This window comes from Pseudorca crassidens, chromosome 3, assembly GCF_039906515.1.
Source record: "Pseudorca crassidens isolate mPseCra1 chromosome 3, mPseCra1.hap1, whole genome shotgun sequence".
Lineage (NCBI taxonomy): Eukaryota > Metazoa > Chordata > Mammalia > Artiodactyla > Delphinidae > Pseudorca > Pseudorca crassidens.
The window spans coordinates 166047530-166074755 of NC_090298.1; the positions used below are offsets into that span (position 1 = coordinate 166047530).

Consider the following 27226-nt stretch of genomic DNA (forward strand, 5'->3'; position numbering starts at 1 on the left):
GGCCCCGGGCGTCCCCGGGAGTCCCGACCAGCAGGACAAATCCTTGTGAGTCTGAGGAGGAACCTGTGGGGGTTGAAAAAAGGGGGAAGGGCAGGAGACGCGAAGAATGGAGGCAAGACAGAATTCTGATCAAGCCTCAAACTTTTATTGCTCCGGTAGCTGTATTTATACACTGCAGAGAAAGGGGGGCGGGATTCAGAATGAGGGAAGTACTTGGCTAATCATCATTGGTGCTGCGTGCGCAGGCTTTCATTTTAGGCCCGAACTTCTATCTCATAAATCAGGAAGAGAAGCAGGGTGTCGGCCATCTTCTAATGGCGAAAACTTCTTGGCTCCCAACACTACATTACAATCTGCTAATCCTCTATGAGTCCTCCCTTGATCTCAGCTCTCCTTCCTAGAGTCAATGCAGCAAGGGTACCCCTTACCCTCCACTGAGGTCTACCGGGAACCCCTAAAAGGACAGAGGGCAGTGAACATGGGGTCTCTGCCTGAAGTGACCAGGCAAATAAAATGACAGGAGAGAATTCTGGCTAAGTGCCCTGTGTCTGGAGGCTGGATGCCTGGATTCAAACGTGAATTCACTCCTATTTTACCCCATGACCTAATACAAGTTATATTTAAATGCTGTGCTCCCTTATTCATCTGTGAAGTGACAATACTGTTCATTCCTCTTTCTTGGTGGTGATTACGCAGTTGAAATGAAACAAGCTACATGGAACACTTAGAGCCTGGAACCTAGGAAATCCTCAATGAAGAATCATGATACCATGTTTACTGTCTTATCCTCATCCACGTCCTCACTTCATGATTTTGGAGTACTTAGGGGACAGTTTAGAGAGAACTGCTTCCTGCTATCGTGGGGGTAATGCCCATGGGAACTAGAACTAATGTGGGAGGAAAGCAGAACTCTGAATGAGAGCTCTTGGACCCCACCAGAACAGATGGTAGGTGCCCTATCCTCTGTCTATCCCAACTGTTTTGCTTGTTCTGACCATGAGGAAACACCACTCCCACAAACCCTCCTCCATCCACTGTCTCCCATAGCACTCACTGGGCTGTGCTGAGACCCTGCTGGTGCATGCCCAAGGGGGACCAGTCTGCTGCCCCTCTCTGCCTGGTGAGCAATGATGGCTGAAGCTCTATCCTCAGGATTGGCAGAAAGACAGACTCCAGCCAGAGCCTCCTGATGGGGATGACTAGTCTGGGAGGAGGAGGCACAGGTGTGAAGCCTGCTAGACATGGACCGGCAACCTGAAGGGCTGGAGACACAGGCTGACTATTTACAGTTGCGGGGCCTTGAATGCTTGATGCACAGAGCTCCTAATTAGCTAGATTAGTCCAATGCCTTCCATTTTCTGAAGACTTCACAACTTTGGGAGAACCACAAGAAGAGAAAAGTCAGTGTCCATGGTTCAGCTCAATTACTTCTGAGCCCCACGTCTTCCCAGGGGAAAGTTCACTTGGCCTCCTCTCGGCACATATCCAAAGGGCCCTTCCTGTAAAGATCAGGTTTATCATTTCCTCACCTTAAAATTCAATTGCAATATTGATGACTGAAATTGCATTCATGATGAAATAATATCAGGAATATTGGCGTCTTTATTGTTAACATTTACCATGCTAGAATCCGAAAATATTTCCATGTTTGAACACTTTTATATGAGCAAGAAAACCTTCACAGTTTTCTCAATATAAGTCCTTCTCATTCCGTGTAGAGTTTAGTCCGTATTAATTTTTTGTTGCTAATTTAAATTATATCCTTTTTTTTTTTTTTTTTTTTTTTTGCGGTACGTGGGCCCCTCACTGTTGTGGCCTCTCCTGTTGTGGAGCACAGGCTCCGGACGCGCAGGCTCAGCGGCCATGGCTCACGGACCCAGCCGCTCCGCGGCATGTGGGATCTTCCCGGACTGGGGCACGAACCTGTGTCCCCTGCATCGGCAGGCGGACTCCCAACCACTGCGCCACCAGGGAAGCCCCTTGGTTTTATTTATTCCTAATTGGTTTATTTTGGCATAGTAGAAAATAATTAAATTGTATATTTGCATTGTCTAGAACTCTTTATTCTAAGAGTGCCTCTAGTTGTTTTTCTTGAGTAGAAGTATATTATCTGAAACTATTCATCATTGTGGTTTTTCCCTTTTGCATAGGCTACCTCTCCTTGTAACACAATAAAATGGTGATAGAATGGCGACATCCAAAAAAATTTTAAAATGGGCAGAAAACCTGAATAGACTTTTTTTTAAAGGCAATATGCAGATGGCCAACAGACACATGGAAAGATGCTCAACATCACTAATCATCAGGGAGAAGCAAATCAAAACCTCTTGTCAGAATGGCTATTATCAAAAAGACAAGAGAAATAAATGGTGATGAGGATGTGAAGAAAAGGGAACCCTCCTGTACTTTTGTTGAGAATGTAAATTGATGCAGCCACCATGGAAAACAGTATGGAGATTCCTCAAAAAATTAAAAATAGAAGTACCAGCAGTTCCACTTCTGGGTATGTACTCAAAGAAAATGAAAACACTAATTCAAAAGGATACATGCACCCTTATGTTCATTACATTATTTACAATAGCCATGATATGGAAGCCACCTAAGAGCCCATCAACAGATGAATGGATAAAGAAGATTGCTATATATATATATATATATATATATATATATATATACACACACACACATAAGTATGTATATATATACAATGGAATATTATAAAAAAAGGATTAAATCTTGCCATTTGTAACAACATGGATGGACCTAGAGGGTATTATGCTAAGTAAGATAAGTCAGACAGAGAAAAACAAATACTGTATGATTTCACTTGTATGTGGAATCTAAAAATCAAAACAAATAAACAAACATAACTAAACAAAACAGGCATAGATACAGAGGACAAACAGGTGGTTGTCAGGGAGCTGGGTGAGGGGAGATAGAAATAGGAGAGGGAAATTAAGAGATACAAACTTTCAGTTACAAAATAAATAAGTCATAGATATGAAATGTACACTGTGGAAAATATAGTCAATAACTATGTAATATCTTTGTATGGTGACAGATGACAACTTGTCATGGTGATCGTTTCAAAATGTATAGAAATATCAAATCACTATATTGTGTACCAGCAACTAACATAGTGTTGTAGGTCAATTATACTTCAGAAAACAAACAAACTCATTGAAAAAGAGATCTAATTTGTGGCCACCAGAAATGGGGAGTGGGGGAGGGAGAATTGGATGAAGGTTGTCAAAGGCATAGACATTATGCTATAAAATAAATAAGTACTAAGGATGTAATGCACAACATGACAAAGCTAATTGACACTACTATACATTATATATGAAAGCTGTTAAAAGAGTACATCCTAAGAGTTCTCACCCAACCATAAGTACATTTTTAAGAGCTTTGTTGAGGTATAATTGATATACAGTAAGCCACATGATTTAATAAGTTTTCACATGTGTACATACTTATAAAACCACCACCTTGGGCTTCCCTGGTGGTGCAGTGGTTGGGAGTCCGCCTGCCAACGCAGGGGACACGGGTTCGTGCCCCAGTCCAGGAGGATCCCACATGCCGTGGAGCGGCTGGGCACGTGAGCCACGGCCGCTGAGCCTGTGCGTCCGGCGCCTGTGCTCCACAACGGGAGAGGCCACAACAGTGGGAGGCCTGCGTACCGCAAACAAAACAAAACAAAACAAAACAAAAACCCACCACCTTACTCAAGATAATAAACGTATTCATCAGCCCCAGAAGTTTCCTCTTTGTCCAACACAATTCCTCCTTGCCATCCCTCTGCCTTTCCCACCAGGCAACCACTGATTGGATTTCTGTCACTATAGATTTTTTTTTACATTTTCTAGAATTTTAAATAAATGGAATCAGGAGGAGCTTCAAGATGGCAGAAGAGTAAGACATGGAGATCACCTTACTCCCCACAAATACATCAGAAATACATCTACATGTGTAACAACTCCTACAGAACACCTACTGAATGCTGGCAGAAGACCTCAGACCTTCCAAAAGGCAAGAAACTCCCCACGTACCTGGGTAGGGCAAAAGAATAAAGAAAAAACAGAGACAATAGAATAGGGACGGGACCTGCACCAGTGGGAGGGAGCTGTGAAGGAAGAAAGGTTTCCACACACTAAGAAGCCCCTTCGCGGGCGGAGACTGCGGGTGGCGGAGGGGGGAAGCTTTGGAGCCGCGGAGGAGAACAGAGCAACAGGGGTGCGGAGGGCAAAGCAGACAGATAACCGCACAGAGTATCGGTGCCGACCGGCACTCACCAGCCCGAGAGGCTTGTCTATTCACCCGCCGGGGTGGGCAGGGCTGGGAGCTGAGGCTCGGGCTGGGCTTCGGTCGGAGCGCAGGGAGAGGACTGGGGTTGGTGGTGTGAACACAGCCTGCAGGGGGTTAGTGCGCCATGGCTGGCCGGGAGGGATTCCGGGAAAAGTCTGGACCTGCCGAAGAGGCAAGAGACTTTTTCTTGCCTCTTTGTTTCCTGGTGCGAGAGGAGAGGGCATTCAGAGCAATGCTTAAAGGAACTCCAGAGACGGGCGCGAGCCGCGGCTAACAGGGCGGACCCCAGAGACGGGCATGAGAAGCTAAGGTTGCTGCTGCAGCCACCAAGAAGCCTGTGTGCGAGCACAGGTCACTATCCACACCTCCCCTCCTGGGAGCCTGTGCAGCCCTCCACTGCCAGGGTCCCGGGATCCAGGGACAACTTCCCCAGGAGAACACACGGCACCTCAGGCTGGTGCAATGTTACTCCGTCCTCTGCCGCCGCAGGCTCACCCCGCATCCTTGCTCCTCCCGCTCCCTGGCCTGAGTGAGCCACAGCCCCCGAATCAGCTGCTACTTTAACCACGTCCAGTCTGAGTGAAGAACTGATGCCCTCAGGTGACCTACACGCAGAGGCGGGTCCAAATCCAAAGATGAACCCCAGGAGCTGTGTGAACAAGGAAGAGAAAGGGAAATTTCTCCCAGCAGCCTCAGGAGTAGCGGATTAAATCTCCACAATCAACTTGATGTCCCCTGCATCTGTGGAATACCTGAATAGACAACGAATCATCCCAAACTGAGGAGGTGGGCTTTGGGAGCAACAATATATATATTTTTCCCCTTTTTCTCTTTTTGGGGGTATGTATGTGTATGCTTGCAGTCTGTATAGCTTCGCTTTTACCATTTGTCCTAGGGTTCTGTCTGTCCGTTTTTATTTTTATTTTTAGTATAGTTTTTAGCACTTGTTATCATTGGTGGATTTGTTTTCTGGTTTGGTTGCTCTCTTCTTTCTTTCTTTTTTTAAATATTTTATTTTTTAAAAAAATTTTCTTATTACTTTAACAAAATTTTTAATAGTTATTTTTTATTTTAATAACTTTTATTTTACATTATTTTATTTTATCTTTCTTTCTTTTTTTCTTTCTTTCTTTCTTTCTTTCTTTCTTTCTTTCTTTCTTTCTTTTTTCTCTCCCTTTTATTCTAAGTTGTGTGGATGACAGGCTCTAGGTGCTCCAGCCAGGTGTCAGGGCTGTGCCTCTGAAGTGGGAGAGCCAAGTTCAGGACACTGGTCCACAAGAGCCCTTCCAGTTCCATGTGATATCAAACAGCGAACATCTCCCAGAGATCTCCATCTCAACACCAAGATCCAGCTCCACTCAATGACCAGCAAGCTACAGTGCTGGACACCCTATGACAAACAACTAGCAAGACAGGAACACAGCACCTTCCATTAGCAGAGAGGCTGCCTAAAATCATAATAAGACCACAGAGAGCCTGAAACACACCACCATATGTGGACCTGCCCACCAGAAAGACAAGATCCAGCCTCATCTACCAGAAGACAGGCACTAGTCCCCTCACCAGGAAGCCTACACAACCCACTGAACCAACCTTAGCCACTGGGAACAGACACCAAAAACAATGGGAACTACGAAACTGCAGCCTGCGAAAAGGAGACCCCAAACACAGTAAGTTAAGCAAAATGAGAAGACAGAGAAACACACAGCAGATGAAGGAGCAAGGCAAAAACCCACCAGACTTAACAAAGGAAGAGGAAATAGGCAGTCTAACTGAAAAAGAATTCAGAATAATGATAGTAAAGATGATCCAAAATCTTGGAAATAGAATGGAGAAAATACAAGAAACATTTAACAAAGAACTAGAAGAATGAAAGAGCAAACAAACAGTGATGAATAACAAAGTAAATGAAATTTAAAATTCTCTAGAAGGGATCAATAGCAGAATAACTGAGGCAGACGAACGGACAAGTGACCTGGAAGATAAAATAGTGGAAATAACTACTGCAGAGCAGAATAACAGAAAAAGAATGAAAAGAATTGAGGACAGTCTCAGAGACCGCTGGGACAACATTAAATGCACCAACATTCGAATTATAGGGGTCCCAGAAGAAGAAGAGAAAAAGAAAGGGACTGAAAAAATATTTGAAGAGATTATAGTTTAAAACTTCCCTAATACAGAAAAGGAAATAGTTAATCAAGTCCAGGAAGCACAGAGAGTCCCATACAGGATAAATCCAAGGAGAAACGTGCTGAGACACCTATTAATAAAACTATCAAAAATTAAATACAAAGAAAAAATATTAAAAGCAGCAAGGGAAAAACAACAAATAACACACAAGGGAATCCCCATAAGGTTAACAGCTGATCTTTCAGCAAAAACTCTGCAAGCCATAAAGGAGTGGCAGGACATATTTAAAGTGATGAAGGAGAAAAACCTACAACCAAGATTACTCTACCCAGCAAGGATCTCATTCAGATTTGATGGAGAAATTAAAACCTTTACAGACAAGCAAAAATTAAGGGAATTCAGCACCAACAAACCAGTTTTCCAACAAATGCTAAAGGAACTTCTCTAGGCAGGAAACACAAGAGAGGGAAAAGACCTACAATAACAAACCCAAAACAATTAAGAAACTGGTAATAGGAACATACATATCAATAATTACCTTAAATGTAAATGGATTAAATTTTCCAACCAAAAGACATAGACATACAAAAACAACACCTGGATACATGCTGTCTACAAGAAACCCACCTCAGACCTAGGGACACATACAGACTGAAAGTGAGGGGATAGAAAAAGATATGCCATGCAAATGGAAATTTAAAAAAAGGTGGAGTGGGCTTCCCTGGTGGCGCAGTGGTTGGGAGTCCGCCTGCCGATGCAGGGGATACGGGTTCGTGCCCTGGTCTGGGAGGGTCCCGCATGCCGCGGAGCAGCTGGGCCCATGGGCCTGCTGAGCCTGTGCGTCCGGAGCCTGTGCTCCGCGATGGGAGAGGCCACAACACTGAGAGGCCCGCGTACCGCAAAAAAAAAAAAAAAAAAAGGTGGAGTAGCAATTCTCATATCAGACAAAATAGACTTTAAAACAAAGACTATTACAAGTGACAAAGAAGGACACTACATAATGTTCAAGGGATCAATCCAAGAAGAAGATATAACAATTGTAAATATTTATGCACCCAACATAGGAGCAACTCAATATATAAGGCAAATACTAACAGCCATAAAAGGGGAAATCGACAGCAACACAATCATGGTAGGGGACTTTAACACCCCACTTTCACCAATGGACAGATCATCCAAAATGAAAATAAATAAGGAAACACAAGCTTTAAATGATACATTAAACAAGATAGACTTAATTGATATTTATAGGACATTCCATCCAAAAACAACAGAATACACATTCTTCTCGTGCTCATGGAACATTCTCCAGGATAGATCATATCTTGGGTCACAAATCAAGCCTTGGTAAATTTAAGAAAATTGAAATCGTATCAAGTATCTTTTCCGACCAAAACGCTATGAGACTAGATATCAATTACAGGAAAATATCTGTAAAAACTACAAACACATGGAGGCTAAACAATACACTACTTAATAACCAAGAAATCACTGAAGAACTCAAAGAGGAAACCAAAAAATATCTAAAAACAAATGACAGTGAAAACACAATGACACAAAACCTATGGGATGCAGCAAAAGCAGTTCTAAGAGGGAAGTTTATAGCAATACAATACTACCTTAAGAAACAAGAAACATCTCAAATAAACAACCTAACCTTGCACCTAAAGCAATTAGAGAAAGAAGAACAAAAAAAACCCCAAAGTTAGCAGAAGGAAAGAAATCATAAATATCAGATCAGAAATAAATGAAAAAGAAATGAAGGAAACAATAGCAAAGATCAATAAAATTAAAGCTGGTTCTTTGAGAAGATAAACAAAATTGATAAACCATTAGCCAGACTCATCAAGAAAAAAAGGGAGAAGACTCAAATCAATAGAATTAGAAATGAAAAAGGAGAAGGAACAACTGACACTGCAGAAATACAAAGAACCATGAGAGATTACTACAAGCAATTATATGCCAATAAAATGGACAGCCTGGAAGAAATGGACAAATTCTTAGAAATGCACAACCTTCTGAGACTGAGCCCGGAAGAAGTAGAAAATATAAACAGACCAATCACCAGCACTGAAATTGAGACTGTGATTAAAAATCTTCAAACAAACAAAACCCCAGGACCAGATGGCTTCACAGGCAAATTCTATGAAACATTTAGAGAAGAGCTAATACCTATCCTTTTCAAACTCTTCCAAAATATAGCAGAGGGAGGAACATTCCTAAACTCATTCTATGAAGCCACAATCACCCTGATACCAAAACCAGACAAAGATGTCACAAAGAAAGAAAACTACAGGCCAATATCACTGATGAACATAGATGCAAAAATCCTCAACAAAATGCAAGCAAACAGAATCCAACAGCAAATTAAAAGGATCATATACCATGATCTAGTGGGGTTTATCCCAGAAATGCAAGGATTCTTCAATATATGCAAATCAATCAATGTGATACACCATATTAACAAATTGAAGGAGAAAAACCATGTGATCATCTCAACAGATGCAGAAAAAGCTTTTGACAAATTCAACACCCAATTATGTTAAAAACCTTCCAGAAAGTAGGCATAGAGGGAACTTACCTCAACATAATTATAAGGCCATATATGACAAACCCACAACCAACATCGTTCGCAATGGTGAAAAACTAAAATCATTTCCTCTATATCAGGAAAAATACAAGGTTGTCCACTCTCACAACTGTTATTCAACATAGTATTGGAAGCTTTAGCCACAGCAGGCAGACTAGAAAAAGAAACAAAAGGAAACCAAATCCAAAATGAAGAAGTAAAGCTGTCACTGTTTGCAGGTGACATGATACTCCACATAGAGAATCCTGAAGATGCTACCAGAAAACTACTATAGCTAATCAATGAATTTTGTAAGGTAGCAGGATATAAAATTAATGCACAGAAATCTCTTACATTCCTATACACTAATGATGAAAAATCTGAAAGAGAAATTAAGGAAACACTCCTATCTACCACTGCAACAAAAATAATAAAATACCAAGGAATAAACCTATCTAAGGAGACAAAAGACCTGTATGCAGAAAACTATAAGACACTCATGAAAGAAATTAAAGATGACACAAATAGATGGAGAGATATACCATGTTCTTGGATTGGAAGAATCAACATTGTGAAAATGACTGCACTACCCAAAGCAATCTACAGATTCAATGCAATCCCTATCAAACTACCACTGGCATTTTTCACAGAACTAGAACAAAAAATTTCACAATTTGTGTGGAAACACAAAAGACCCCGAATAGCCAAAGCAATTTTGAGAAAGAAAAACGGACCTGGAGGCATCAGGCTCCCTGACTTAAGATGATACTACAAAGCTACAGTCATCAAGACAGTATGGTACTGGCACAAAAACAGAAATATAGATCAATGGAACAGGATAGAAACCCAAAGATAAATCCATGCACATATGGTCACCTTATCTTTGATAAAGGAGGCAAGAATATACAGTGGAGAAAAGACAGCCTCTTCAATAAGTGGTGCTGGGAAAGCTGGACAGCTACTTGTAGAAGAATGAAATTAGAAAACTGCCTAACACCATACACAAAAATAAACTCAAAATGGATTAGAGACCTAAATGTAAGGCCAGACACTAAAAACTCTTAGAGGAAAACAGGCAGAACACACTATGACATAAATCACAGCAAGATCCTTTTTGACCCATCTCCTAGAGAAATGGAAATAAAAACAAAATCAAAAACAAATGGGACCTAATGAAACTTAAAAGCTTTTGCACAGCATGGGAAATGATAATCAAGATGAAAAGACGCTCGGAAAGGGAGAAAATATTTGCAAACGAAGCAACTGACAAAGGATTAACCTCCAAAACATACAAGCAGCTCATATAGCTCAATATCAAAAAACAAACAACCCAATCCAAAAATGGGCAGAAGACCTCAATAGACATTTCTCCAAAGAAGATATACAGATTGCCAACAAACACATGAAAGCATGCTCAACATCAGTAATCATTAGAGAAAATGCAAATCAAAACTGCAATGAGGTTCACCTCACACCGGTCAGAATGGCCATCATCAAAAAATCTACAAACAATAAGTTCTGGAGAGGGTGTGGAGAAAAGGGAACCCTCTTGCACTGTTGGTGGGTATGTAAACTGATACAGCCACTATGGAGAACAGTATGGAGGTTCCTTAAAAAACTACAAATAGAACTACCATACGACCCAGCAATCTCACTACTGGGTATATACCCTGAGAAAACCATAATTCAAAAAGAGTCATGTACCACAAAGTTCATTGTAGCTCTATTTACAATAGCCAGGACATGGAAACAACCTAAGTGTCCATCTATAGATGAATGGATAAAGAAGATGTGGCATATGTATACAATGGAATATTACTCAGCCATAAAAAGAAATGAAATTGAGTTATTTGTCCTGAAGTGGATAGATCTAGAATCTGTCCTACAGAGTGAAGTAAATCAGAAAGAGAGAAACAAATACAGTATGCTAACACATATATATGGAATCTAAAAAAAAAATTGTTCTGAAGAACCTAGGGGCAGGACAGGAATAAAGACGCAGATGTAGAGAATGGACTTGAGGACATGGGGAGGGGAAAGGGTAAGCTGGGACGAAGTTAGAGAGTGGCACTGACATATATACACTACCAAATATAAAATAGATAGCTAGTGGGAAGCAGGTGCATAGCACAGAAAGATTAGCTTGGTGCTTTGTGACCACCTAGAGGGGTGGATAGGGAGGCAGGGAGGGAGAAGCAAGAGGGAGGAGATATGGGGATATATGTGTACATATAGCTGATTCACTTTGTTATAGAGCAGAAAGTATCACACCATTGTAAAGCAATTATACTCCAACAAAGATGTTAAAAAACTGTTTTTAAAACAGAGGAGATTTAAATTAAAGATAATCTATCATCATATTTTCCTGTAAAAATACTTAATAGGTAAAACAGATATGTTTGTGTCTCAAGTATTATTTTTTTAAATATAGATGATTTAAAATAAAAAAGAAACAGTAGTGCAGCCTTTGAGCAGGAATATACATAACAATATCTTTGAGTTGTTTTGCAGATACTGAAAACCCCACCAGGTGGAAGAACTTAACTGTGTGCTGCCCACAGGCACGTAGACCCCAGATCGATTGGAACCAGAAGGTTGATGACAGTGACTCTCACTTCACCGTCAACCAATCAGAAGAATGTCCAGGAGCTGATCATGCCCTCTTTGAACCATACTGTAAAACTCCTCACTACCCACTCCAGGTTGGGACACACAGTTTTGAGGGCATTAGCCTGCTGTGGCACCCTTTGTCTGGCAAAGCAATAAAGCTATTCTTTTCTACTTCACCCAAAACTCTGTCTCCAAGTTTTAATTCGGTTTTCGGTGTACAGAGGTCAGATTCAGCTTCAGCAGCTCTCACCACTCATACCTGGTAGCTTCACTACTAAAGAGGAACTGGACTCAACTTAGCTGCTCAGGACTAAAAACATATATCTATATCTATATCTATATCTATATCTATCTATATCTATCAGAAAAGAATTCTGATTGGTACAATCATGTCCTCTTTCCACGCTGGACAAATCAACTGTGGTCAAGAGACAGTGTGACTGGCAGCCCCTTCAGAGCCACATTCACTTATTCAATTTATCAAACCTACTTTTAATGAGTATTTACTATGAGTTGATCATTATTTTAGGCTCAACTACCACAGGATAAAGAGAATCAGGAGCATGGGGAGGACAGGTTGTCCTAGTAAAAAAGGGTGGTCCTAGTAAACTCATTGAGAAAGTTACATTGGTGAAGATGGTGAATGACTTAGGTGAGTGGTTTCTGGGGAAAGAGTGCCCCAGGCAGAGGGTAAGGTTAATACAAAGACCCTGAGGTAGGAGGTTGCCTGGGGGGAATGTAGCTGGAGCAGAGCGAGTGAGCATAGAAGAAGAGGAGAACAGGTATCATGGGCTGATCGTGTGAGGCTTTCTCTGCCACTGAAGGACTTTTGCTTTCATTTTCTCTGAGTGATGTGAGGAATAATTGTAGGGTTTACAGCAGACACATGACATGATTAGGAATTTTAAAAGATTATTCTGGATGCTGGGTTGAGTGTGGATTGTAGGATGTGAGGAAGCCTGCTTGGAGTTTACCTGTAGGCAAGCTAGGTGAGATATAGGTGGGTAGGACCAAGGTGGAGATAGCAGTGTAAGGGTTGAGAATCGGTCTGTTGAGCTATATTTTGAAGGCAGAGCCAAAAGGATTTTATTCCAGGCAGGATACATGTGTGAGAGAAAGAGAGGAGACAAGAATGTCTCCAGGGTTGGGGCCTGAACAACTGAAAAAATGGAATTGCATCTATTGAGACAGGGAGGGCTGTGGGTGGAGCAAATTTGGGAAGGAAAGGGGACATTAGAGATTCAAGTTTGAAATGTCAAAATTGAGATATTTCAAATGGATATATATTATATGGTTCCACTCACATGAGGTAGCAAGAGACAGAAAATAGAATGGTGGCATCCAGGGGCTGGAGGAAGGGAGGAAATAGCATTAGCATTTAATGGGTACAGAGATTCAGTTTGGGAAGATGAAAAAGTTCTGGAGATGGATGGTGGTGATGGTTGCCTGACAATGTGAATGTGTTTAATGTCAAGTGTACACAATTATACATTTAAAAATGCTTAAGATGGAGATGGATCCAAAAAATATTGCTGTGATTTATGTCAAAGAGGGTTCTGCATATATTTTCCTCTAAAAGATTTTTAGTACCCGGTCTTACATTTAAGTCTTTAATCCATTTTGAGTTTATTTTTGTACATGGTGTTAGAGAATGTTCTAATTTCATTCTTTTACATTCATGTTATGTAAATTTGACCACAATAAAAAACATTAAGTAGTGCAAAATAATGGAGAAAGATTGAGATTTATTTCAGATAATGTTTTCAATGTCATTATAAAATAATAGAGATTGGAATTTTTTAGATTAAAATTTTAATATCATTCAACAGTCTAGACCAGGGTTTCTCAACCTCAACAATATTGATATTTTTGGTCTTTATTCTTTTTCATAGGGGACTGTCCTGTATATTGTATGATATTTAAAAGCACCCCTTACCTCTACTCACTAGATGCCAGCACTGAGTTATGATAAGCAGAAATGTCCCGTTATTGTGAGGTTAAGACTCACAGACTAAAGGATGGGGTTTTAAAAGTTCTAAAAATAATAAAAGGATAAAAAAGTGAGTTTAGAAATTTCCCAATTACACATCAAAAAATTAATGTGAGTAGGTTTGTGTTCTTTCAAGGATACTCATCATGTGTGGAGGAATTGAGAAAAACAAAAAGAAAAATAACTAGTTGTACTGCATAAACATCAATATCTGTTTTTCATGTACCACTTCTTGTATGCTCATCTTTGGCAGTGACCCTAATATCTGATCTTTTCTACTCACAATGCTATAACTTCATTTTAACATTATTTTTGCTGAGGTCCAAACACATTAAAGGACCGCAGCATTTACCTCCAGTCTCTCCAATCCACCTTTGTTCACTTGGTATTTGGCCAAGGATACTCACCATGGAGGTGGGGGCGGGGGAGGGCACTGGGAATTGGGAAAAGAACAAAGCATATGTCACATTATAGGGCACAGACATAACTACCTTTGGTTTTAATATACCAATTCCTATAAATTCAACTTTGTCATTGACTCTAGTAAGTTATTCATTTTACTCTCTATGAAATAACTGCATTTTAGTAATACATTTTTGCCATGGATGAATTATTTTAAATATGTCAACACATAGTCTCTCCCTCTCATATCCACCTGTACCTATCCACCATGTGCTCTACCCTAAAAGTACCCCGTCACTTATCCCCACAAGGTAAATAACATCCTTCTCTCCATATCCAATTTGATTTTGGTATAAAGTTTTCTTCATATCAATGACAAACCAATCTCTGCCTTCCTCAGAAAGAGGTCTCTGAGTCAGGAAGGCTGCATGGACAAGATTTAGAAGGTTACATCACTCCACTTTCCACCTACATCCCACTTTATACAGTAGAAAAAAACAGGTGAGCCCAAGCACATTTTACTTATTAAAGTCTTCAAGATCTAAGACCACAATGAAATCTAATGAAAATATATATTCTGGAGTGAGTTGATTCATCTCTACTTAGAAGAAATCATGTTCACTGGGAACATTTGTTACATTTGGCCATGGAATAGCTGTAGATTGGCCTGGTGTTGATAGAGGGGTTCTCCTAGTGCATCAGAAACAAGGGGGTCTACTTGAGACTGCATGACCTAAAGCAGTAGAGTGGGATCTGTCGTACAAAATGCAGTACCCAATGGAGAGAAAGTTCTACCCATATGCTAGTTTGTGTCCAGGGAATTTTTGTTGAGATCATGGTGGTGTGACTAATTTGGGGATATGCTGAAAATTAGATGGACAGGGCCTGAGTCTTGAATTGCTTGGAGAACATAGTCTTTACAGAGGATGAGCCCTGTGTGGTGGGCAGTATCTGAGATACTCTCACTGATCCCAACTCCTAGTTTTCATTGCTTTGTGTATCTTACTGCCATTGAGGGTGAGATGTACATAGAGACCCACTTCCAACAATGAGAATGTGGAAGAAAGGTTGGGAAGTCCCTGCTGAGAATAGAGTAAAAAAAAATCTGGCTTTCTTCTTGCTGCCTCTCTCTTGCATTCTTGACGGCTCATATTGATAAAAAAAACAACTGCCCAACCCAGAGGCCATGTGTCAAGGAACTGAAAGAATTCTCTGGACAATATTCTGTGAACAGGTGAATCCTACCAACAGCCTCGTGAGTGTGCTTGAAAGTGGACATCTGCTGATCCAGTTCTGAGATGCCTGCAGCCCTGGCTGATCTTGACTGCAACCTTCTGGGAGGCCCACTGAAATATTTAATTAAAGTATCAGGTATTAAAGAATAAAAGTCAATAGTTTTCTAATATGCCAATGTAATTCATTTAGAGAAAAAACTTAGAAATGAAGATTCATTCAAATTAGCACACACACAAAAAAAAAAAGGAAAGAAAAAAGTCCAACCCAGTAATCTCTACCATATCTAATGCCAGCTGAGCAAGGATAAAGAAATGAAAATAAGAAGTTATCCTTAGAGACACAAATTAACTGTGAAAATGGAAAGTATCACATCCTTGGTATAGACCTAGTGCTGCATAGATTTCATGATTGATACAATGGATTTGTAGATAACAAAACCACACATTGAGTGGTTAAACTGAGGAAAAAAAGTCTGAGTTTTATGTTAGAATTCTGCAAGTTAGAAGTAAGAAGCAAGAGTACAGGTGAATTTCCTCTTGAGGAGAAGAGGGACCTAGATCCTTCCCAGGACATTCACTTTTATCCTTTTTCTGTTCCGTGAATATTAGCAAGTCTCCAGAGATTGGGACAATGTGGACCAACTGGCTTTGGACATTGAGCCCTAAGGTCATACCATTGTAAATAATTGGCCAGTGTCTTCAGCTCATTAATTGGCCAGTTCTAACATTGTGGCTCCCCACCTGTGTCTCCATCCTTTGTAGGAAGCAGTATCAGAAGGTCCCAGCCTGAGCCTGTCCTCCTACCAGTCCTGAGGGCACACCCTGAGACTTCAACACACAGCAGGCAGGAGAGGGGCAGTGAATCTGTGCTCCTTGGTCTTGCTCCAGCAGAGATGCAGCCCAGCCCAGTAAGTGCTGAGGGAGAAAGTGATGGATGAAGGGAGTGTTGGGAGCATGATTTTTTCCTCAACAAGACAAACATGGCAGTTGGGACAGACAGTTGGGGGGACACCAGTATACAAATTTCAGATTAGAGCCCTATGACATTTATGTTCTTGGTTCTGGTTGGGATTTCCTCCTCAAGAGGACAAATGTGATATTTGGTATAGAAAGATGAGAGGGCACGAATACAAACAGTTTTGGAATAAAGGCTTTTGAAGCTTAACGTTCTTTGTTCTGGTTGGGGTGTGAGAACTCTCATTCAGAGATCTGCTTCCACCCTCACTGGTTCTGGCTCTGGCTGGCATCTCCCCCACTGTAGCAGCAAATGGGTCTCTGGAACCTTCCCCCCTAAGCACTTCAAATAGTTATGAAAGTGGCAATAAGGATGAGGAGGATGACATGAACCATAACATCAGTTATGATGTTATGTTATGTTATGTTATGTTATGTTATGTTATGTTATGTTATGTTATGTTATGTTATTGAAGGCTTCCTAAGTGTCAGGCTCTGAGGTATGACTTTTATGTTTCTTGTTTGATTACACCTGCATAATTTCTCCCAAATTATAAGTGCACACCTAAGTATTATTATAGTAAGAGGAAAGAAGCACAGCATTTTATGTAACAGGTACCAGGTCATGAGTTAGAAAGTGTTGAAGCCAGTCATTCTGGGCAGACTGAGTCCAGACACAGGGCATCTGGGCAGTTTTCGCCCTGCCACCCCAAACAGTCATGTTACTTTCCTGTCAGTCCTGGTAGAGATTCCCTGCTCACTTTGCCCTTCCTATTTGGAGTTTTCTGGAGGACACAGGGGAGGGTAGTAGGTAGCACTTGCTGCATCAACTATAGGAAGGATGTCTAAGATCACAGGTGAGGTCATAGAAATAATCGGCACCTGACATTTCAGGGTAGGTCTCTCTGTTGACCCTGTTCCTGGATTTCACGTCACCTGTCCACCTTCTCCTCTGTACTTATAATCATCTGACTCAATCATGAAAGGAGACATAAAATCAGAGTCTTAAGGTTCATTCCTATGCAGGAAAATGAAAACAGTTTTAAAAATCTACCCAAGATGCGTCTGTGGTTAGACTGCTGTACCTCTGCTTAAAACTTTCAGAAAGTCTGAAAACAATGACATTTAGGGCATGGAACTTAGGAGCATAAAAACTTAATTTTTGAGCAGCTGATTCGGGGGCTCTGGCAGAAACTAAACACACCATTGTAAAGCAATTATAGTCCAATAAAGATGTTTAAAAAAACAAAACTTAATTTTGAATCGTGTATGCTCCACTAATTCTTTGTGTGTTATGGGACAATTTCTTAGAATCCATGAGACTTAGTATTGTCAAATGAGTCGATTCCTCATTGATTCAAACCCACTGAATCAGGACTAAAAAAATAATGGTCGCCCTCTATGCAATAGCTATGTGATGGATGCATAAAGAAAGGGCAAAATACATTTTTGATATTTTGTTACTAATAATGATAAAGCTAATGCTCGTGTCATTAGACTTAAATATCTGTTGATCTGATGTTATGGTTTCCCTACATCCCTGACAGGACATTTTATTTTATTTTATACAAGTACATTCTTCATAGATGAAAAGAAATGACTGAGGCTCATTTATTTCTGATTCCCCAGAGCCTATACCTTGTTGGCACAGAAGAGGCACCAAGGATTAAAAAAAAAGAAAACAGTTAAGTGTTGAATAAACCATGTGGGCAATATAGCTTCCACACGGTGGACCATTCATGCTGGTGTTTTCATCATTTTCAGAATGTCACATAGGAATAGAGACAAGATAAAATAGTGCTTGTTTCTGTCTATGTCATGGACTTTCTAAGGGACATATTTTCTTTTCATTTAACAGCATATGCAGGATTCAATCATTGAAAAGCCATTGCAGAAATTTTCGTAAGTATGGGGAAAAAAGAGTCAGAAATGGAGGGGATGATACATCTTAATGCATGGGCTGAGACACATTTTAGGATTTCATATCATTCCATGCTCCAGTATCCTGCGCCAGGAAAGGCTTCGATCTTTTCTGCCATATAAAACATTATTAAATTTGGGGGATTATATTTAATTAATAAACATACTATCTGAATAATGATTGACATTCTTTATAAAAATGACCCAATATTTATAAGTTACAAACATCCCTTAAGTGCCACACATGGTGTAGTGCTGGGTATTAGACTTTTTTTCCAGGAAGGTACAGAAGCATAGAGAGGAGGAGAAGTTTATACACACTCCACATACATGGGGTGAAAAATCCAGGACTCAATGCTTGATTTGCTTATTCCTGCACCAGTTCTCAGTCATCTCCACTGTAGCTAAATAGCGTTTCTTTTCTAACCTAGTTTTTTGGCTCAGAATGTGAAATGAAGGTAGAAGAATTGATTCATCCTCTTTGGTTCAGTGAGTCTATCTGTGAATTACAGGAAAGCACCAGTAGTTCACAGGGGCCAGAATGGCACTAACATGATGGATTATAGGATTTTCTATAAATAGTGATGTTGTGCAGTCCAGTTTTGAAATCTAAGGTTGAAACAATTTCCTGTATAATATGAAAATGTCATGTGCAGATATCATGACATTGTCACAAGATAGACCTCAGGAATATTTTCAAATGATATCTTAACAAATGATGATGTGGTTGATAGAAAATGATATTTGCATTGAAACAAATACAGACAACATTAGTAAAACTGAACATGCATCAATTCTTAGAAACTGCACAACTAGCCACCAGTCTCATATTATATACAAATTCTCATTTGTATGATACCATATGAGCGAGGTACAGAATTTTCATAGGATTGTTGTAAGAAGAAAATGATATAAATAATAGTATACTATAAAATATGTAATGTAAATTAAATATTTATTTAATAGTGAAAATACATTATATTATATTGTTACATTTTAAATATATGTGAAATATAAATTTGTTATATTTATATGTATAAATATAAATTTATAAAGTAAAGGATGTTTTCCCTTATGTAATAATGTGCATTGGGTAGATGTTTGGAGTAATTGTATGTACTTCACAAAGAGACTTAACCACAAAGCTGTGGTAAACAAGCACATTTCAGAGGAAATATGTGTAGTATTCTGTTTAGGGAAGATTTTAAGAATGCAGTTTAGATACATAAATGAATATTGACATTACAGAAGCACTGACAGGGAAATATACCCATCAACTTCATGACAATGGTTGCTTTTGGGGGCCAGTTATATAGAGGAATGGGATTGAGCTAGATACCAAGAAAGTCCCTTTTTATGAGTAAATGTTCAAATCTCTATAAAAGCTGAGATCTGAAGGAAATATTATTAAATGTTTATATTTAAAAATAGGTGTTGGTTATTGATGAGACTAATAATAGGTAATATTAATGGAAATTTTTATAAGTGTTAGGTAATATTCTAAGTGGTATTTATCAAGTCCAGCTTGACATTAGGGTGACCAAGAAACGCACATGCAGAGATTCTGAAATAGGTCCTAGGCTGAGACCAGGGTACCTGTGAACTTTAAAATAAGCACACGTAAATTACCAATCAACTGGAGATGAAAACCATTGGTCTAAGCAATATTAATAATTTAAAAAAATCTTCCAATACTCCTACTAGGTAGGTTCAATTATTATCATAATTTCATAGATAAGGAAACTGCCCAACTGTGTTTACAGTACTTATTTTGAATAATTCTAGATTAAATCATAGTGTGACATGCCAAAATAATTAAACTGAATTACCTTCAGGTAGGAGAAGACAAGGAATTGCAATCCCTGTATCAGGAAGAATTGACATGAAAATCTGCTGCATCTACATCAGAAGACTGGGTTCAGACCCAGCTGTGGGACCTTCCCTGGTGCTGAACTCCTAAACCCTCCATAAATAGGAGGGTTTATGATGAGAACAAGACCACCAGGTATATGAAAAAGTGCTCAACATCAGTTAGTATCAGGAAACACAAGTCAAAACCTAAATCAAATATCACCTCACATCTGTTAGGATAGCTATTATTGAAAAAAAAACCATAACAAATGTTGATGAGGTTGTGGAGTTTAAGGGAACTCTTCATTTTCTTGAAAGAAACTGTGGCGTGTATATATTAACAAAGGAATATCAGGTGGTTCTAGTATGTGGCCAAGGTTGAGAACTACTGATCCCAGTCAGATCTTTCACTCAAAGGTGACCTGTATGCCTTGTGTCCTAACTGCTCATGGACGAATGCCCAAGATCTGAAAGAGATCAGAGGTCAAAGGGGGAAGATATGAAGAGCCTACTGTAGTAAAGGCAATGTGTTTTCCCCGTTCTTTCTTTTTTTTTTTTTTTTTTGCGGTACGCAGGCCTGTCACTGTTGTGGCCTCTCCCATTGCGGAGCACAGGCTCTGGACGCGCAGGCTCAGCGGCCATGGCTCACGGGCCCAGCCGCTCTGCGGCATGTGGGATTTCCTGGACCAGGGCACGAACCCATGTCCCCTGCATCGGCAGGCGGACTCTCAACCACTGCGCCACCAGGGAAGGCCTTCCCCATTATTTCTGATTATTTTCTTCACATAGCTTCTCAACATCATACGCATGGGCCTTGCTTTGGGGTGGGGTGCTTGAAATCACTGCTCTATGTTCCATCTTGTGCTCATCGTACGTATTTTCAACAGTGGTCTGTAAAAGCCTTAGTGCCCCAAATGCTCAACTGATCCCTTTATACCCCTCAAGCCCTTGGTGGAGTAGCTTCTTCCTTCAGTTATGATTACTATGTTACCACTTTGTTCTTTCTTGCCTTTCAGTCTCTCAATAATGCTTTAACTAACTCTCTATATTAAATGTTCTTCATTAAAAGAACTAATTGGCTTCTTTTTTGTTTTTTGACTGAACCTTGACTGACATTGTAGCACAAGTTATAGAAGTGTGTTGTGAGGTGCGTGCAATTGCATGATTACAAAATGTGCACAGGTAAGATGGGTGGTTGTCAATAATACGTCTTAGGCATGGGTATGCAACTGGAAAATAGGCATTGGTATTATTTTTCCTATTGCACTGGCTCTAATGATGCCTGAGGACCATTAAATCACCCAAGTCATCACAATAAATTTATCTTCTTTTACATTACTATAGGATTGCAAAGGATCATGTTGTCAGAATGGGGAGGTCTCTCCTTTAACTAGTATCAGCTTGGTTATTAGCACTTCACCATGCTTCACTGTCTTCAGTCAGGGTAACTCAGTCTTTGGGCTCCTTTTGTTTCCTAAAGATGGTTTTCCAATATTCCTTAGAGATGTCACACATCATTTTTGTGGTAGTTATCTTGGCTTTCTGAAAGCTTTCCATAACTAGTTTTATTGCTTTGCATTTTCTAACTGAGGATAAACAACTACTGCATTGATGGCAAACTTAGATATTAAGGGAATGCATGTGACAGAAGAGAATTACAATTATTTAGTGGGAAAAAATATTGCTCATTAAAATTATTAATATTTCTAAAATATTATATAAATATATATCTTAAAATATTATATTTTATATCTATTTATGCCAGCTTAAAAGATAGCCAAGAAACCTTGGAAAGCACCAAAGGAATGTTGCTTTTTTGTGTGTGCATGGTTTAATTTCCAGTATGTTCCGCTAAATTTACTAGCTCTTATTTTCACATAGCACCTTCTTAAAATTTTCAAAGATTGCTTCCATGTCCTGGCTATTGTAGATAGTGCTGCAATGAACATTGTGGTACATGACTCTTTTTGAATTATGGCTTTCTCAGGGTATATGCCCAGTAGTGGCATTGCTGGGTCATACGGTAGTTCTATTTTTGAGGACACAGGGAGGGGGAAGGGTAAGCTGGGACGAAGTGAGAGAGCGGCATGGACATATATACACTACCAAATGTAAAATAGATAGCTAGTGGGAAGCAGCCGCATAGCACAGGGAGATCAGCTCAGTGCTTTGTGACCGCCTAGGGGGGTGAGATAGGGAGGGTGGGAGGGAGATGCAAGAGAGAGGGGATATGGGGATATATGTATATGTATAGCTGATTCACTTTGTTATACAGCAGAAACTAACACAACAATGTAAAGCAATTATACTTCAATAAATATGTTACAAAAAAAGAAAGATTTGTGCAGAAGCTAAAAAAAATAAAAGTAAAAATAAATAAAAATTTCAAAGATAAATGAACATAGGGATTTTTAAATCTGAAAATATTATAATAGAATATACACACTTGAGTATTAATCTTAGATTTTCTACGAATTCATGAAATGCCTTTCCATAATGTTCACTATTGGTAAAATGGTAATAAATGCACTTGCAGGACAAGATTGGGTGAATTTAAATGATTAAAAAACAATATGAAATTGATTTAGTTTTAAAATGTTGCCTAATGACTAGAAAATGGGATAATTTAGACTTACATTTCACCTTGTCATTCAGGACAGATTTTTCCGAACAAACCATTTCATGTCCTCTTTTCTGGCTGTTATCCCATTCCATTAATTCTTCTGGAGCAGTGGTGAACATAACTACAGACGTTCTTCTAGAGGTAGATGCACCTGTTTCCCAACAAAAATAGAGCAGCGTTTTTTGTGTTTTTTCCCAGCGTTATTGAGACATAATTGACATATAACATTGTGTAAGTTTAAGGTGTACAATATGCTGTTTTGATACATGTATCTATTGTGACATGTTTACCAAAAGAAGGTTAGTTACCCATCCTTCACCTCACATAACTAGCATTTTGTTTTTGTTGTTGTTAGGGTTTGAACATTAACTTCACTCCCATAATAAGTTTCAAGTACAAAACACCACAGTGTTACCTATTGCCACCATGATGTACATTACATTGCTGGAATCTGTTTCATCTTATAACTCTAACCAACATCTCCCCATTCCCATCACCCCTCAGCCCCAGGCAACCACCATCTACTCTGCTTTGATGAGTTCAATATTTTTAGATTCCTCATGTAAGAGAGATAACACAGTTGTTTTTCTGACTTATTTCACTTAGTATAATGCCTTCAAGTTTCATCCATATTGTAGCAAATGGCAGGTTTTCCTTCTTTCCCCTGGCTAAATAATATTGCATTGTATGTACTATTAGTATATCACATTTCTTTATCCCTTCATTCATCAATGGCCACTAGGTTGTTTCCATCTTTTTTCTGTTGTGGAAGATGCTGTAATGAACATGCAATGCAGTTATCTCTTCAAGATAGTTTTGTCATTGCCTTTCAACATACATACCCAGAAGTGCAATTGCTGTATCATATGTCAGTTCTATTTAAAATTTTTGAGGAATTTCCATATGGTTGTCCACAGTGGCTATACATTCCCATCAACAGTGCCTCTGGATTCCCCTTTTCTACACATCGTTGCCAGCATTTGTTTTCTTTGGCTTTTGGGTAATAGCCAGTCTAACAGGTGTAAGGTGGGAGAATTGTTTTCACGGTGTCAGATCCCACACTGAGGTGTCTAATATGAGGTTTAAACCCCTCACGCCCTAGGGAGATTATCCCAGCCTGTACTATATTCCCCTCCTTTTCTGTGTCCCCTCCTAGGGGCACGGGTCCTGACCTGATCGCTTCTCCTTTCCTCCTACCCAACTCCGTGTGGGTCCTTCTCTACAGTTTTGTTGTTGTTGTTTGCAGAAGAGTGTTTCTGACAGTTTCCAGTTTGTTTTCGGTGAGAATCTCTCCACATACAGATGTATTTTTGCTGTGTTCATGGGGGGAGGTGCACTAAGGGTCCTCCTACTCCACCATCTTGATCTCTTCCTGATAATGAAGTTAATTTTAAGTGAGCATTCCAGAATTCATAAGTTACCTGACATTACAAACTGTGATCTTGGGTATAATACAAATCATCTTTCTGTTTAACTTCCTCGTCTGTAGAATAGTGTTAAAAAAAATTCTTAACTGAGAGGGTGGTTGAGAGGAGGTAACCAAAGTACTTATTAGAATAGTGTTTATGACATAGTAATGGATCAATAAGTGTACACTATCATATTCACCACGTTAATAGGCCAGTGCAGTGTTTAAACTAATGCACTTTTCAGACAGAAAATTTGATTTTCTCTATCACCTTTCTAAATTTTTAACCTTGTGGGACAGTATTTTTTTAATCTCAATGCAGTATAATTCTTAATCATTTTTAATCATAGAACTTAAAGCACTCTAGGAATAAGCAGATAATATATGCACATGGTAAGATATTAATTAAGGTTGATATCCTTTCTAGCATCTATTATGAGGTTGGTATATTTCAAATTAATTGAATACCATTAGTACTTTATCCTGGATGCCTGACTGACCATTACATTTTTATTTTTATGCAATGAGACCTTGACCAGGTTGAGGTCATGGACTGATAAATATCATTTTTCTATATAGTAGAAGGTAGCACAGTGTAGGTGAGATTAGGCACAGCTCTAGTTTGTGTAACACTGAATAAATTATTCACTACATTATGAGAAAACGTGAAGACAATTTAACATTTATTCATCCAGTACCTCTCTTCTTCCCTGGAACCCTCACCTTCTATAGACACCTCCAGGAATGCCTGAAAGAGAAAAAAAAGTATGGTTTCCTTGTGTTTATTATCAGGACCCTCAGTGGAATCTGTTTCTCTAATAGTCACTGCACGATTAAGATTCATAGAATAAAGGGTGAGGTTTGAAAAGTTCTACAAATAATAAAGGGATAAAAAAGTGAGGATAGAAATTTCTCAATTACATGTCAAAAAGTGAATGTGAAAAGATTCCTGTTTCCTTCACAGAATGTAGGAGGAATTGGGAAAAGGTAATCACTAGTTTTACTACATACACATCAATCTCTGTGTTTTTTCATACATCATGTCCTGTACATTGATATATTTAACTATATCAAAAGAAAACTGTAGTTTTATTAAACTGTTTTCTACTTACTGTTTGATTATTTGCTAGAATGAGATATTTTATTAATGAAAATAAAATTCAATAAATGATTTTGAAATAAAATGATATCTGTTGAAAATTTCAATGAAATATGAACATTTTAGCAATACGCTTCCATTGATTTCTTCATCTGTAAAATGGAGATAGATAATAGCATTTCCTTATGGGTTTCCATGAAAATACTCAGGAGTAATGTACATAAAATGCTTGTCATGTATTGTGGAATGTAATGCCTATTCCTTTTTCCACCAGGGTGATTATAGCTTTTTTTTTTTTTTTTTTAATGCTTGAAGTCTGCGGTTCTTAAAATCTATTTTTGCAAAGTGAACCTTTTTTTTAAAATAAATTCTTCCTAGAGTTTGATGATCCCTTTGGAATAAAACTTCAGGTTTCTGTGTGTGTGTGTGTATGTATGTCTATACACATATGTCTCAAATAATATTTTAAGCCTTATGAAAAGCTACATCCCCCAGTCTCTATTCTGACTCCCACAAACAACTTATTTGTTTTTCTGGTTGTAATTCTGTATTTCTAAATTAGCTCCTTATACAGCTTTTTCATTTTTCAGCTTTTGATTTTTTCTAATTACCTTCTTCTCTGAAAAAATTAGCATGTAGTTCTCTTGCTATTTTAAAACATAATTCCCCTCCCCCAATATAATTGTATAATAAATTAGGATAAATCGAAAGTCAGTGTCTATTGTTTGATTACATAGATGTTTACCATTTTATGACATATGAGTTTGATCCAGATTTTATTTTATTTTATTTTTGATCCAGATTTTATAAATACATTCTCTTTCTCACTTTTTTCTTTGGATTTTTTAAATGGTAAAATTCCTTGTTTCTTTGTTTTATTTCTATCAATTCATCACTGGTTCATCCTCTCCGGCATAAATTTAAATCTCTTTTCAGTAGATCCAAATGAATGAGACAATTTACCAGCTTCATTTCCTGCTGGGGGGCATCCCTCTTGGGCCTGTACGTACATACACACATACATACATATACACACTGTATCTGGAAGGACAGAGGAGAAAATGATGTTTATCTTTGGGAGAAAGGACCGGGAGACGGTATGGGAGTGAGAATATTTTACTGACTACCACTGTTTGAAGATTTCCTATATGTGTATCTATGACCTAGCCCCCTCCCCCACAAAAAAAATTTTAAAAAATAGCGTTAGATCCCTATCTACTGGCTTGTGACAGCAAGTTAAAGAGAAAGGTGAATATATGATCCAATTTTTTAAAAAAATTTAAGAACATCAGTAAAAACAAGAAAAAAAAATCCTGAGCATGAGCATATCGTTTAATTGGGCTGTGTGAGGCTCCGCACTGAACATGGGGAAAGGCTTGAAGAAAAGTTGTTTGTTTAGCATCCGTCTACCTGTACAGCCTGGAGAGTCCACGGAAAGCCCCGTCTTCATCCACGTCCCTGGAGCTGATTTTCTCCCACTCTCCTGCCCGCCTACCCAAGACCCACCCCCGCCTTATCCCCGCCCCTGGGCCTAGTCTCTGCCCACCTTCAGGCTGAGACTCTAGCACCGCCCTCCAGATCCGGTACCCAGCCACAGCCCCGCCCTCAGTCCCGTCAAGAAACGGGTGTCCGCCCACAACCCTGCCCTCTGGGTTTGGTTCCGCCCACAAGCTGGTACCATCCCACAGCCCCGCCCCTAGAGTGGGTCTCAGTCGCTGGCGCTGACCCAGCCCACGGCCCAGCCTTGCACTCACTAAGCAAACGAGAACACCTCGTCGGAGGCTTGGGTGCGAGGCCGCCGCCCGGCCCGCCGCCTTAACCCAGAGCCCCGTAATGCCCCGCTATCCGCGTCTGCTAGGTACCGGAAACTGAAGCCCCGGGCTACTGCCCGAGACCGGAAGCGGAAGCGCCGGGCGGTGCTGAGGAAGGAGACGCGGGCGGCTCACTGTGCTGTGTGTAAAGTTTTCTCCGCGGGGGACTGGGTTCACGTGGTACGTTCGGCCTTAGTGCGAGGGTCAGGACTCTGTGAGCGGCGGGCAGTCCCGGGACTCCTGTAGGAGTCTAGGGAGGGGCATGGGTCTGGGGCACCCCCGTCACAGGCTCCGGCGTTCCTCCCCCTTTCCCGCGAGC

At 39.6% G+C, this 27226-nt stretch overlaps 1 protein-coding gene and 1 long non-coding RNA gene across 5 annotated transcripts in view; one reads left to right on the plus strand and one right to left on the minus strand.

The window, feature by feature from the left end:
• Nucleotides 1–27226, plus strand: part of LOC137221074 (zinc finger protein 699-like) — a 75169-nt gene that overhangs the window by 29422 nt on the left and 18521 nt on the right. Inside the window, exons 8-9 of the mRNA XM_067730268.1 lie at nucleotides 24962–24984; nucleotides 26955–27149. Coding sequence (XP_067586369.1) covers nucleotides 24962–24984; nucleotides 26955–27149 — 218 coding nt within the window. The remainder of the gene's footprint in view (nucleotides 1–24961; nucleotides 24985–26954; nucleotides 27150–27226) is intronic.
• LOC137222509 (uncharacterized) lies at nucleotides 130–27120 on the minus strand. Of its 4 annotated transcripts, XR_010942477.1 has the most exons (5): nucleotides 26507–27120; nucleotides 24696–24745; nucleotides 22603–22740; nucleotides 15983–16156; nucleotides 13444–15352 (listed from the first exon to the last, which is right to left on the minus strand). It is a non-coding gene; the product is annotated as an uncharacterized lncRNA (long non-coding RNA). The 4 variants fall into 4 exon arrangements; XR_010942479.1 differs by lacking the exons at nucleotides 13444–15352; nucleotides 15983–16156 and adding an exon at nucleotides 130–1499; XR_010942478.1 differs by lacking the exons at nucleotides 13444–15352; nucleotides 15983–16156 and adding an exon at nucleotides 130–4954.